Source organism: Pygoscelis adeliae, unplaced genomic scaffold (genome assembly GCF_000699105.1).
Source record: "Pygoscelis adeliae isolate BGI_AS28 unplaced genomic scaffold, ASM69910v1 Scaffold383, whole genome shotgun sequence".
NCBI lineage: Eukaryota > Metazoa > Chordata > Aves > Sphenisciformes > Spheniscidae > Pygoscelis > Pygoscelis adeliae.
This window is the reverse complement of record NW_008824592.1, coordinates 1,919,296-1,933,829: the sequence shown is the minus strand read 5'-3', so window position 1 is coordinate 1,933,829 and position 14,534 is coordinate 1,919,296. Positions and strand designations below refer to the sequence as shown.

At 36.3% G+C, this 14,534-nt stretch overlaps 1 protein-coding gene across 1 annotated transcript; it reads right to left on the bottom strand.

Annotated features, from left to right (window-relative positions):
* Nucleotides 1-423: 423 nt before the first annotated feature.
* DCUN1D5 (DCN1, defective in cullin neddylation 1, domain containing 5) lies at nt 424-12,113 on the bottom strand (the record flags this gene model as incomplete). The annotated part of the gene is made up of 7 exons (XM_009322282.1): nt 424-769; nt 1,534-1,636; nt 2,497-2,601; nt 2,695-2,803; nt 8,782-8,873; nt 9,276-9,346; nt 11,993-12,113. Coding segments are annotated over 7 exons (657 nt in total), but the record flags the coding sequence as incomplete, so codon positions are not given.
* Between the last annotated feature and the right edge of the window lie 2,421 nt (nt 12,114-14,534).

Below are 14,534 nucleotides of genomic sequence, written 5' to 3'. Positions count from 1 at the left end.
TATTCGTGTTCACCATCTGAAGTACAGGCAACTCATTTTCAGCTGTTCTGCATTTAGAGCTATATGCCCTACATCTTTCTGCTTTAAAAGGGCCTGCCATTAAATGCCATGCCACTGGGTGGGTACTGAACAAAAAACAAAAACAAAAAAAAAAAGAGGAGTTTAAGGCCTTTATCTCCACAAGGAGCTGAAAACTGTGGCACAACCCATGACCAATACATAATACGCAAATTAGCACACTCCCACCCAGGGCTCCAAAAATCAGTCATTCTTTCTAATGTCTGTCACACAAGACAACCATACCATTAGCAAGCAACAGTGCCAGTTAAGTATTTTTAAGGTCTTCAAAAATTCATAGCAAAGGGCACTTCTGAAAAAGATAATCTTAAAGATTTGGTTTTAAAAATAGACACCACACTCACATTCAAGGGACATTCTTCACTTTTAGGCCTTTGTCACAAATCTGAATCTTTATTGTTCTGAAATAAACGCTATAAACATAAGACTCAAAACAAGAACTCCAACTTTCAGTCTCAGAAGAGGTGTGGTTCAATGCCCGTATCATGTGTAACAAGAAAATTTCCTTAAAAAAGGAAAAAAAAATTACTGTAAAGTCTTTCTTAAGAATGAAAATGCAATCCTTTGTTTTTCGCATTAGTTTGTGTACAGGTGGGCACCAAAAAAAACCTTTTGCATTTTCTTTTGAATTCTTGCTATGATGCTTGACGAACTTTTTGCCATTCAACAAATTCATCCAGAAGTACAGGCCCTGCAAACGGATGAAACGTGGAGTTATATTTGCCAGTGTCTTTCAAACATCTTCTCTTAAAAGTATGAAGGTTAAAACTATTGGTCTAGGTAACATCCATGTCAATCCTATGGTCAAATACTTATTAATGCTCAAAGATGACTACAATCATTTCAATCCAAGGGTGGCAAGAAGTGCACAAATAACACTACACAGAACCATGGAAAAAAAGTGTTCCTGATATCTGACAGGTGCACTGAACTGAATGGAAAGCATAAAAGTAAGGTTATATTGCAAATCAGCACAACTAATCCCTTCTTACCAGAGCTTTCAAAATTGCACATAATTAGAACACAGACCAAAATGGGACACCTAATGCAATTCAGTCATAGTATGATTGACTATCAGCCAGGTGTAGAGTTCAGCCCGAAGTACCAGCAGCTAGGCTACTTTATAGTTAAACTAGAATTTATTATACATTAGTACAAAATGAGAGTTTGCTGTTTAGAGTTCTATTTGCAAGTCTACAGTTTCATGTAGCTAGCAGCTTCGCTAGATACTCAACTGAATGTAAGTTGGCTCAAGTACACCATCATACCGCTGACATACTACTACAACTAACATCTGCAGTTTGAAGATGGATGGTTATCAGGACAGTTTTTCTATGCATTGTTGGAGAAGAAATATTTTATACCTTACAGTATTGTTTGTTACAGAAATTTGTTTTATGCAAATTGAAAATACTGAAATAATAGTTGAATAAGCAAAATGTTACGAATACTTACATGCACCATCTTCATCATAGTTGCTAAGATCTGCATGGACAGTTCTGCTGAACTCTAGCACATTGTACCACTGATCCTTGTTCATAACTCTATACTTCGATTGCTAGGGAAAGTAATTTCAGAACATTAAAATGTCAAATGGCATTTAGTAATACTGCATCTCATTTATCTCATTTTATCTTCAATCAGTTCCTAACAAACAATTTAATGGGTAACAACAGCTACTATTTCCTTGGTTTTCCATTTTTTAAAATACTACACATGTACATATTTCATAGTTCTGAGACGACATAAAATGGTTTCTTGAAAGATCAGAGCAAAATTGAAATACCATGGAATCAGGAAGTCACCATTCTTCAGCTTCAAAAACTGGTAAATTTTCATCTTGCCCTGAAGTGGGGCATACGTAGCTCAGATATATTTCCAGAATGAACAATTAGAAAAATCTTTTCTCCAGGGTACAATACAGTATGATCATAAGGACATCTACTTTGCAATATTAGTACTGATTTGAAGCCAGGGAATAGTCTCAAGCCTAGCATGCTCCACAAACTACACACGTCCATATTACTAAGTCACTTGCAGCTGAGCTGACCAAAATCTTCAAGAGACAGCCAGAGCCCAAGGTACCTAGATACTGTATTCACACAAAGCAAACTTGAAATTCAGCACCGATGCAGCTGAAGAGACTACTGGGGCTCTATTATTTAATTTTAAATTTACCTTTATAGTCTAATTAAGATGGAATTTTAGTTGCCTTTGATAAGAGAGGGGGGTGGGGCACGGGGAGGGAGAAAAGGATCTGTGATGCGTACAAGAACATTGCCATTTCGTAAGCACATAGAGCAAGGGAAGAGGAGCAATATGGATACATTCTTGAGCAAAACAACACAAACCCTGAAATCTTTTCACAGAACAGCCCAACTACTATGCCATCATTCAGAAAGTCAAGGAAACTTGTACCTCCAGGTATTGATAAAATACTGAAAACAGTGGCCAAGTTCTTCCTAGCAGAAGAGCTAACATGGATTTTGCAGTATCAATATCAAGACTTCGCTGGTCTTTATCCTAAGGTTGAATAAAGAAAGCACAAAAACCACTCAAGTTCAAGCTCGCTGAATAATTAAAATAAGAACTACTCTAACATTCCAGTAGTCTTACCCTTGCAAAATCAAAGGCATATCTGTAGATATTCTTAAAGGATGAAATGTCATTCAATTGTGACCGCAAGAAGTCAAATTTACTCTGTAATTTTTCTGTACAGTCACACCTTAAAATGAAGAAAAACAAATGACATTAGAAGTTCAAAACAAAACATTTGGACAATGAAAAAAACGCCAGCAAACATAAAAAATTAAAATCACCAAAATGCAATCATTAGATGTACAGGAGTAATACCATGAAAGTGACTTAAAGAACACTGAACATGCTGAACATTTGCAGCTTACTGAAACAATGAATGCCTGGCTTCTGTAAGCAAGTTTTTTTAAAATGTATCAGCAACATAATACAAAGTCTCTGCTTTACTTCTCAAATAGTAGTCCTTTGATGCCATACTGTGCAATTTATATTCATACCCTGCACTATCTTGTCTTTCAATCACTATGAAAGTTTGGAGAAAACAGTATTCAGTGTGCATTAAGGTGGTAAAATCCAGCTGTAAATAAGGGCTTTATGCCATACCTCTTTGGAAAAAAAAACCCTAAACACACACTTCAAGACTACATATTTACAATTGGCAGGATTGAGCAGGCACTCTGCAAAACATACTAGTCTGCTCGTATTTTATGACTGATAAACGCAAGTTCTGATAAGCCTATCACCTGGATTAGTCAGTAGCTATTCAACTGAAAACTCACAAGCTGTATGAGAATGTACAGGTCTGCTAGTTGACAGGATAACCCTTTGGCAGAAAAGATCTCCATGTATTTTACTTAGCAAGGACTTTTGTTTCTAGATAGAAAATGGGTTAGATTCACCAACAATGGCAGAGGAGAATGTAATTTACACATGCTAATCCTCCAGGAACGACTCACTCAGAAGAACAGTTGTTATACTATATCACATTTTATTCTTATGAAATAGCTGCCATGACAAAAAAAAAAAAAAAAAAAGAAATTCCACCTTGCCCTGTATCCTGCGTGACAGGAGCAATACTTTCAGAAACGCAGATGTACACAAATACTTCTTTTGGTAACGTGTCCCCCTTCTGGCAGCCTGCCTCTCAGAGAACACATTTGCATCTTTAACAGCTCCTTATGGACTTGCACAGCAGCCCACAGCAAGGGCCCCTCGGGAGTACCGCAGCAGGTTGCTGAGACACTGTACTTTGCCCACAGCTGATACCTCCTGTTCCTCATCCTCAGGTCTGCTAGACTGCGTATGCACGTCTGTGTCTGCCCCTCTCGGGCTGCGACAAGAAAAACATAGCAATTCCAGCTGATGGAGCCTTTTGTCATTTCTTGTCTCTAGCAGCATCTACCTAAAGCAGCACTGAGTCCCAGCTAAGAACAGTGCTAAATAAATAAAACTATTAGCTAATTAGGCTGCATATGTAGATGACAAAAACTAATATATTTTGCAATAAACCATGCATTAAGTTGAAAAAGAAATCTTGCTAAAAAAGCTTTGGTAAATTTAACTAAAGAAAATTACTTTTTTTGTCTTCAGCCATTTAATTGGTCTATGTATTCTATTGTTTAACCCTTAAAACAGTATTATCCTATGATAATACTGTTTGATGGTTGGACTCGATGATCTTGGAGGTCTCTTCCAACCTTTAATGATTCTATGATTCTATGTTACAAAGGCATCTCATTTTATATTCATATCTCTTCTTTCTACATTCAAACCTTCATACTGCAGTAATATTGTCCTCTACATTTGAGGACAAATCTACCTATTTAACACCTAGCTAAATGCTCATGTTGTTAGTGTACTAATAACATATATATGCTACTTAAAGTGGGTTTACCACACGTTTTGTCAAATATAATTTGACTGAGATTACCATACCATGGATAAACACAAATTTCAGTATGTTTAAATTTTTTACCAAATACTTTGTTCAAATTGCTCAAATAATCATAAATTTAAGTACAACATAAAATTCCTGTTATTGTCTGCTGTACTATTGGCTATATGCATTTCAATGCAGAAGCGATTCTCTTGAAAAAGTTGGTATGAAAATGTGCAATTATTAAGCCTCAAGACTCCTGAACTATTGTCAACCTATTTAAAACCAAACAGCCAAATGGATCACACTCGGACAGACAGGCACCACCCTCTGAAGTCCAATGCAGGGACATACCTCTGTTAAAGCCATTTAAGGCTTTTCCACACCTGGCCACTGATTTTCTTCACACTAGCGAGGGAAGGAGCTGTCAAACTCCTCTTTTATAGCAATACAGCTGCTTGTGCGGCTGCACCATAAACAAGATGGCTGAGGTCACCCATACTTAGAATAATCTTCCTTTTTTTTTTTTAAGTAAGAACAACCTTCTAATTAGCACAAGTGAATTAACACCAAACTCCTGTACAGAGACTGGAAAAAGATGAGATTTCTTGAACTGCCTTTACTGAAAGATAGCATTAAATAAGGTTACCTCAAGATCAACAAAACAAGACATTAGCTTACTACATTCTCTTTGCATCCCTACATCATATTTATAACAAAACTTAAATTAGCACCACAAAGCAGTCCTATTTTGATTCCTATTGCGGTAGAGAGTTCATCTGAGGCATAGCTAACATGGACAGAGTGATGATTCAGTAACTCCTACTCATACTCCAGTGTTTCATATTTCATAATTATTCACACATGCTTTTCTTTTCCTAAAAAGAAAAATTACTAAGATGTATACAAACATTAAACCGAAAGCATTTAATGGTAGTATATAAACTAGTTTGAAGGTCTTTTAACCTACAAAAGAGTTCCCCTGCCATCATCCAGCCCTCCAGATGGATAAAAGGAAATTATATCCATCTAGCCCATCCACCCTCTTCAAGCATTGAAACAGGATCTTCTGAAATTTACGTTTCATGTTATAACTGGAACATACAGAGGTCCAAGGAAGTAATGGCTTAAGAGAGGAAAAGGACATCTTTTCCATGCCCTGACAATGCTATAGTTTCACTATGTCAATTGATTTACAGGTCTGGAGACCAGAAATTGTTTAGATTCCAGAATACATTGAATGCTATACTGGCATAAAAAAAAAATTATTTACACTATGCTTTGTGTTAGCCTCACAAACATTAACAGAAAGGCAGTAACAAGCAAAAAAAATTCATTGGAAAAGCAGCTGATTTTAGGCTATCATTAAAACCAACCCAAATAAGTTGTTTTTACTAATAATTCTGCAAACAGCAAGAAGTTAAACCTGACTTTCCTGCCTCTCTGTCTCTCATGTGGTTTCTTGTACCTAAAGATGTGAGAGCATGACCTTATCTTTCCCTCAGTTGGAATCTAATTTGGCTCTCTCCCCTTTACCTGGCCACTCATTTTCAAAAGCTCATCTTTAACGTAAAATTTGGCTCAAATTCTAAGGTTAAAAAAAATAGCTAGAGGGAAGTACTCAGATAATACAGCTGCTTATGCCTCACTTCCTTACACATGAAATTCTTTGTATTTACCCAGTTCAAACAATGACTTCTGTGGAGTTCAATAAAATCATGAATTGTAATCCTTTTTCCTTCACCTTCATTTTGTAACTAGATTTTTTTTTCCTTTGTAGGTCTGTAAAACCTACAATTGACAAATACATGAGTGTGCTTCTCCTTTAACTCAGATATGTAAAGTTAAATGCTCAGCTAAGTTATTCACCCTCCGATGGCTTTAAAGCAAATGTAGACAGTCACCTCCTGAGGGCTATTCATTTCATCCTAAGGAGGTGTTTAAAATAGCTGAAATAAATTGCCCAGCAGAGGTACTTGTTTCTCTCTGCTGACTATGAAAAGAGCTTCAGATGATTAATTCATATTCAGGCACCCAGCTTTCATATATATACACACACACACACACATATATATAGGGCAGAATTCACCCTACCAACACAATATGCTAGAAACCTCACTTTCGCAGCTTAAGTTAAGTCTCATATGCTGCTATTTAGTGCTTGATCCACCTTAATTTTGACAGTGTATACCTTATCACATATTTATTTTTCTCCTCCTCTCTGAAGAACAAACTTCATCAGCATATCACAAAACCACACACAAAAAGAATGTCACTTCAAGATTCAGGCACCCAAATGTTGGCATCTAACTGTAGATTGGACTTAGGTGTCTAAGCTTTAGGTGTTGCCATTAATAGAGGTCTAGCCAACCAACCTGTAAAAGCAACTCGGGTGACCAGTCACTAGGTCTTAGGGCAAACTGAATACCTCCCTAGGCTCCACTACATTGACTAGATCTCCAAAGATTGCAGTAAGAGTTTAAGAAATCCAGCTCTTGCATATAAACCACACATTTAGGTGTCTTACTATGGAGCTGAATTCCACCCAACCCTGTTCATGCAATTACCTTACGTGACATTTCACGTATTTTGAAATAAGGATTCTGTAATACAACTCTGACTCAGAATACTCTCTGGGCTTTTAATGCATTTTAATGTCATTTCTTCATGCAAAAAATAATAAAAAAAAATGCTGTGCAAGAACGTAATAATACTCTATTGGTTTAAGAGTAAAAAGCATTCTCCTTCAAAACTTCTGTCAAACCTTTCAAGAGAAAATAGATTCCCCCATTCCAGATGGAATCCCATACTATGATTCTCCCTTCCCAGTAAGCACAAACAGCAGAAGTCTACAGATTTATATTCTCTTTTTAAGCCAACGAATCTTGAATTCCTTTATGTGAGTGTCACTGCTTCATGCAGCTGCTTAGTCTACAGCCTGCTATTAGAGCATACCCAGGGGAAGCAAAACATACAGGTTAACTGGTTTAGGCTTAGGCAAGTGCTCTGATCACAAATCTGTTTATATAAAAAAAAAAGCACAGCAGTACCATATTTTGTCTTAAACACATTTAGCCTACAGCATGACCAGCTCTGTTCTTAAAAGAACCAGAAGATTCCTAATCACAGCAGATTATTAGAAACAAAGTCTATAATATTGGCTCTGAAGAGGTGCCTGATTTCGTACATCTTTGTGCTTGCATTCTGCTAGACTGGCTAACTCTTGAGAGCTTCCATTTGGGCATAAAAATTAAGTACTTCAGAGAAGTGACAAAATTATACCCATTCACTGCATCTAAAAATTTATGTACCCAGAATTTAATCTCTCTCATCCTGAATTTCAGGCAACTTAAGCGTTCCAGCTCTTACTAAATTTAAGAGCTTCTGGTAGCCACTAAACAATCAAGGCATCTGTCAGAAGCCTGATCCCAAATCAAGTAAGATTTGCACAAGAGAGTCAGACCAGAGTCACTTACTCCGTAGTCCCGAATAACCAGAGGGTATTTGCCCAATACAATTTCCCAAACCAATTCACAACTCATAGGGCAATTGTGCGAACTCCAAGGGTCAAATCAGCCCCTCTTTCCCACCATGCTGTAGCTGCAACAGTAGCTCCCTGACATTTTTAATATTGAACGCAGTGTCATAACAAGTCACCCTTGAAACACTCACGTACCATAAGTAACTTCATGAAGAACAAACAAAAAGTGACAATTGAACTAAGCCTCACAAAAAGCTGATTAGTTTCATGAAACAACCAATCTCTTTAGGCACAGCATTATCTCACCAAAATTCTTAGACAGAATGAGCAAGAAGTTTATTTATAAATTGAGTGTTATTTAATCTAAACATTAAGCATGGCTTCTGACCTGCATCTAATTAATAACTAATAACTAGAATTATTATCAATACAGTCCTCATCTATAAAGCTTAGAAATCAGTAAAAACTTTCTAGTATACCAGTACTGAGATATGCTTATGGGTATCTCCAGATCTACTTATTTGTGTCTGCTAAGTAGAATGATATTTTAACATATTTTTTGTAAGAAGCAGCAGCCACCAAAACCTGACTGATTACGGTTAGACAAAACTTTATCATTTGAGTGAACTCATCAGATTCACAACTTGTTGAGTAACAGTAGCTACTTCCAGTTGTTGACCGAGACCAGACCTAAAAGCAAGAGTTTCTGCGTCTTATTGCCAATGCACAATAAACTGAGGGCAAGAATAATTAAGCTATGGTACAAACATAAAATTAAAACATTCTATTATATATGTAAAAACACTCTTACTGTAATGAGGTCATTCCTTTTAACCATTCTTCCTTGGTAAAAAATCCCATGCTTTCAGCCTCTAGTTTCCAGGCTAAAACTAACATAATAATCTAGGGGGGGGTGAAAAAAACAAGGGGAGAAAAAGGAGTCAGTATTTAAGAAAAGGCTGATTTCTAGATGTCCAAGAAGAAAACTCCAAGCATTCAAACATTCTAGCAATTGTTGTACATGCTTGCACTTTATATTTGTTACCATTTACTAATTCAGCTACGTGCAATCTTTCCCTTAATTTCAATTTCTGAAAATGAAGTATTACTATAATAAAACAAACAAAAACCCTCATGCACCAGCCACGCGTAATTGATGTATTCAGCTGAAATATCTTAGAACAGCTCCTAAAAGCAGAAACGTAAACAACTCTTTGCTTACTGAAGTTAAAGAGTTTTACACAGAACTTACTCTTATCCAATACCCCCTTTTAAAGTGTTAATAGTATCGTGCAAGAAACCTACATTTTCAGGCTCAACACCGATGTCTTCACAGAACTTTTCCATTCCTTCGGGCCCCACAACTTCATCGGGACCTTCAAAACCAAAAAAGAAACCAGATTGAAATCTGAGTAACATTCACTGCCCACAAGGGCTATGCACAACAGTAATTAGACTATACTGCATACAAGCTAGCTTTAAAGACACTGAATTACACTATTAAGTAGCTTTTATGTTAGAACCATTCTATCAACTGCAATGTGGAGACACGTATACTACATATGAAGTAACACTATGAACTAAAAGCAAAACTAAACCAGAACTTTCATGTTGTGCACTGCCTCCCCACAACAGCAGACAAGCTATTTTAGTTTGTGTATGAGTTTTCAAAAGACTTCACTGAGTTTCCCATTGACATAGCTCAACTCCAGCAATTGTGGCGGTCAATTGTTTTTAAGACAACATGGGTACCGCTACTCTGTGCTGAAGTTACTCTATGAATAGTGTTCTTCAAAGAGTTATTTTATCAACAATTAAAAAAATTAATTCCGTCTGAGCTATTACAAATATTACTCTTTCAATGGTGTTAACATTATGGGTTTGCACTAACACAGAAAAGGATGAATCTTCAAATAATGTAAGGTTAGTTTTATGATGCTGAGTAATATGAGGAGAGTGAGAACAATAAATCCGAAAAATGCTAAGCATGTTAGCCACGTACAAAGCAGAAAAAGGTTTATGACTGCAATGAAAATAACTCAATTAGGACCACAACAGTTAGTGTTATGCTGTCACTTTTCCATTTTAACACAAAAGCCTCTAAAAAGCGGCAAAATTGTGTATTTAAAGAGCACACACAGACACACTCTACAACGCTTTGTTTCTCTGAATCTCTCTCTGGTTTCAGTTATTTCTGCTAAGCCTGTTCCAAAAATGACTCCCACTGGGCAACCAAATATTATTAGAAGGCCTGTTGACATGCTATTTTGATGTGTCTTAGATCATTATGTTAACATTGTTTTAGTGAATGTGAACCCATGAAAAAGGTAAAGGCTTTATCTTCCAGAACAACATGCTATTTTATGATTTTTTTTGCAAATTTTGCTATATATACATAGACAGAACAGTCCACTTTTTTTTTTCCCCTTGATGATACCTGTCTCCACTTCATCTGCATCCACTGCTGTTATTGTAAGCAGAATTCTTTTTAAGAGTTTGGATAACGTACTTTGAATAATTACTCACTGTGAGATAAGAACATAGTCAATAAAAGCTATTGAGAATGGCTACTTTTACAGGAAAATAAAATGCAACTGGCATTTAAGATCATGAATCCCTACCTCTTGAAAAATGTTGCACAGAACATTTCACCTAGGTAAGCAAGGCAAAACACTGCCAGCTGGTTTTGAGAAACCCTTACATAGAACGTGTTAAAAAAACTGCAAGTTTAAGTTACGAAGAGAAACACATACAAAGGTTCACTGGTAATGACAAGTATAAACTTTAATCAGTGTTTTTGGCCCAGAAATCATATGTACAATTCATATATATACATGTGTGTGTAATTTGCTCTTTTAATGGAAACATTTAACCTCCTATGATGTACAATTTCACTGGAATTCTATTTTATGCTAGAAACGTGGCATATTTTGATTACTGGTTAACTAACAAAGTATAACCTCCTCCACCCAGTTCTTGACTCAACAACAAAAAATTTACAGGCCTTAAAGTTAAAAGTATGTGCGGGCGCATTTATCAGATGAAAATTAACTGAGAATTATTATTTTCCTCAGAAAAGACTCTTTACTCCAAAAAAGTATGCCTCAAACCCAAATTAGAAAGCAGACTACTAGAATCAGGAGTAGTTCATTACTGTGGAAAGACTGCAAGGAAAGTATCAGTTCTGATAAATATACTCAAACCAATTGCTGGCAGATAAATCATCAACTCATTTCATACTGAGAACTGGCCATTAATGAGTTTTAATCACCAGCTAGTTACGATGGACTTCAAGTAGTGACTAGACAAGAAAAGACATTAGTAACAGTTTACAGATCCTGAATTTCTAACCATATAATTGGTAAATAAATAGCAGTAATAGTTTAATAGATTCTGCAAAATACACTGCATATTCACTGAAAGCAACAATTACTTGGATAGCAATTCTGATTTATTTGAAGGAGGCTACTTCTAGCACTTTTGAATGAAACATTTGTTACTTAGAATATCAAAAATGTTAGGACAGATTCTCAGATAGGAAAAACAGTATAAGCATCTATTATTTTATTTTGTAAAATAGAAAACCAAGAGGTTTAAATCATGAACTATTTCATTATCCTTCCAATTTGATTACAAACAAGATCTAGTTAGATAAATAATCTTCTATCTAAACTATCTCTCAATGTCCTGACTTCTACCTGTCCATTTCAATGCAAGAAGTAGAATCACTCAGTATATCCCGGTTCAACACTGTACTGTCCAACATCAGTTATTTCATTTTAAAGAACGCCAGGGTAAGTTATAAAGCACAGAGTCAAGAAGAAAAAGTCAGAAAGAACAGATACTGAAAAGGCAATAGTAAAAGCCATACTAAATCAAGTGCATGTTATAAGGAAGGAAACATGGACATATTTTTTGTGTCTACATCAGCATAAAAAAAGCAAAATGCAAATAATATTTGAAGTATTTGTTTGTTTTAATCAAAACCATATAGTTTTAAATACGAACCCATTGCATATTACCTGCATATTCATAAAACCAAGCCAGGCACTTTTTGCTCGAAAAATGTTCCTCTCCACTTATTACTTTACCAGAGGCTTGTGATCTGCAATAGCTTATAGAAACACAAGGATGATAAGTGTTATTTTAATATGAGAAATGGGAAATAATTTAAAATTAAATTCCAAATTGCTTATTATTAGTTCAAACTATTTAAACTGTTTCACGAAGTCAATCTACATCAACAATGAAGATGAGTTTGTTAAAGGGCAACTGTCTGTCATCCTATTTCAACATTTGTTGGAACATAAAATTACCTTGAAATACAACCCTCTCATAGCCCAATTTATTGCAACTATTACTTTTTCTGAAATGCAAAAGTACTGTTATCTTGTAGATATTAAACCAAAAAACCCCCACACAGATGGTCAAAATATCTCTACTCAGTAATTCAAATGCCTTATTATCTACTTATATGTATACATACAGGCATTTAAAGTTAGGTCTCTAATAAGCAGCATGATCTTCAAAAGTGCTGAATATGCACAGATCCCATTTAGGTCAACAGGAGCTGCAGAGTTTGACATATTTAAAAGTCAGGCTATTTATAGTTAAGCACCCAAATTTGGGAAGAAAACTCGGTCAATTCGTTTATATTAAACATGTAACTAAATATCTGTAAATTCTATAAATGTTTGCTACACATACCAGAATAGTAATATGCAATCTATGGTAAGACTAAAACTGCTCAGCGCACACAGTTTCCCCCCACATTGTCTTCATTATGCGACACAAAACCCAGTTTGCCTAAGAAGTGCATTTTCAAGATTTATCATTCTTTAAAAAAAATACACAGCATAACAGATTTCTTCCAGTAAAGTCACTGACCACACGAAAGCATCTTTAGTCAGTAAGGAGTTGCAGCACCTTTTCAATGCACGCTCCTTCCAAACACAAGTTACAGACCTTTAGAACAAGCTAAGATTATTTCTAAGAATGAGGTGAAAGTTAATCCTATGAGAGGATTTAAAATTATGCAGCTCCTACATTGCAATTTTAAAATGAAAATGTCAAGCAGGAAAAGAATAGTTCAATTCTGAGAGGCCGTGAACAGCTTTATCTCCCATGTATTGCTTTAAGCTTCACTGGAAAAGAAAGCGTTGGCTCTCCAAGATGAAGCCTTATGTGCTGAAAGCTATAATCAAAGACATACTACAGACAAACATCCATTAAAAACACAAGTCACCAGAAAGAAACAGAGCCATACAGTATGCTATTGCGTGTTGGTTTTGTCCAGTTTAACATATATCCATTTGTAATCACTGGTTTTATTAAAGAATATTACCAACATATTGCTATATAAGAATGCTACATCAAAAATGCTCGTGTATCTAACATTTTGAGATCAGCTAGTATGAACTCTCATTTACAACAGTTTTTGCCCAACGACTATTAGCTTCCTGTAGTCTTTTTTTTTTAAAGAGCTTTCAAAAGATTTTTTTCTTAAAGTGAAAGAAATTAAGATCATAAAATTTTGGTCAGCAGTGTTCAAGAAAGATGAACTGAAACTGCAACAGATGCAGAGAAGAGCTATGATGAGCAAGGAAACTAAAAATCAGTATTACAAACCAGAAGAATTTAGCTTGTTTAATTTAACAAAATGAAGTAAGAGAAAACACAAGCGCTCACTCCAAATACAGTATGAGGCAGAACCAGGAGGGAAGAGTGTTATATAAAGGATAATGCAGGCACAAGAACGGTTATTAACTGGCTATGAATAAATTTAGACTGAAACTAAAAGATCATTAATGACCGCAGGAAGTAAGCTCTGGAACAGTTATCCAAAATGAACAGTCATAACAAAATACAAGCCTGGGTACTTCTAAGCTCAAGCTTGGTCAACCTATGAGAAAGGCCATATGCCACAGTTTCTTGCAATAGCCATTCCTGTAGCGTTGGCTTCCTAAGTCCTTTGTATTCTTATGTCCTCGGGACGTTTGTCGTAACTACTGGTTTACTGACATACTTAACAAGTTCTAGTAGATGAAGGAGGCACACAGTTACTTTAGGGAAGCCACACTGGAAGTTCCTGCTACACCACACTAATGGTTTATCATTCTAATGGTAATTTTCAGGTATCACGGCAAAAGTGATCTCTTTATGATAGGTAATGAACAGGATGCTTCAGACTCCTGTATTTATTGGGAAAACCTTTCCTGATTTTGTTTTGGAGTGTGCTGACCTCTCCTTCCATTTCACTGCAAAAAAAAAAAAGAAAAAAGAAAAAAGAGACGATTTAAACGTAGACACTCTGAGCACCGGCAACCTTAAAACGAGGAGAGCTGCCTACCCCAGGCAAGTTTAGAATGAATATGCGGACAGCTGCTGGAATTGGCCTTACTGCCACGGTGAAAGGCAGGAGCAGCAGGGAACAGGCGCAGTTCCCTGGCGTTTCTCCCCCGAGCGTGGACAAGCCAAACGCAGAGGCTGCAACCCGCACGACGGGCGCCCGGCAGCAGCACGCCCTGCCACCGGGAGGCGCCCACCGGCGCTGCGCCAAGCGGC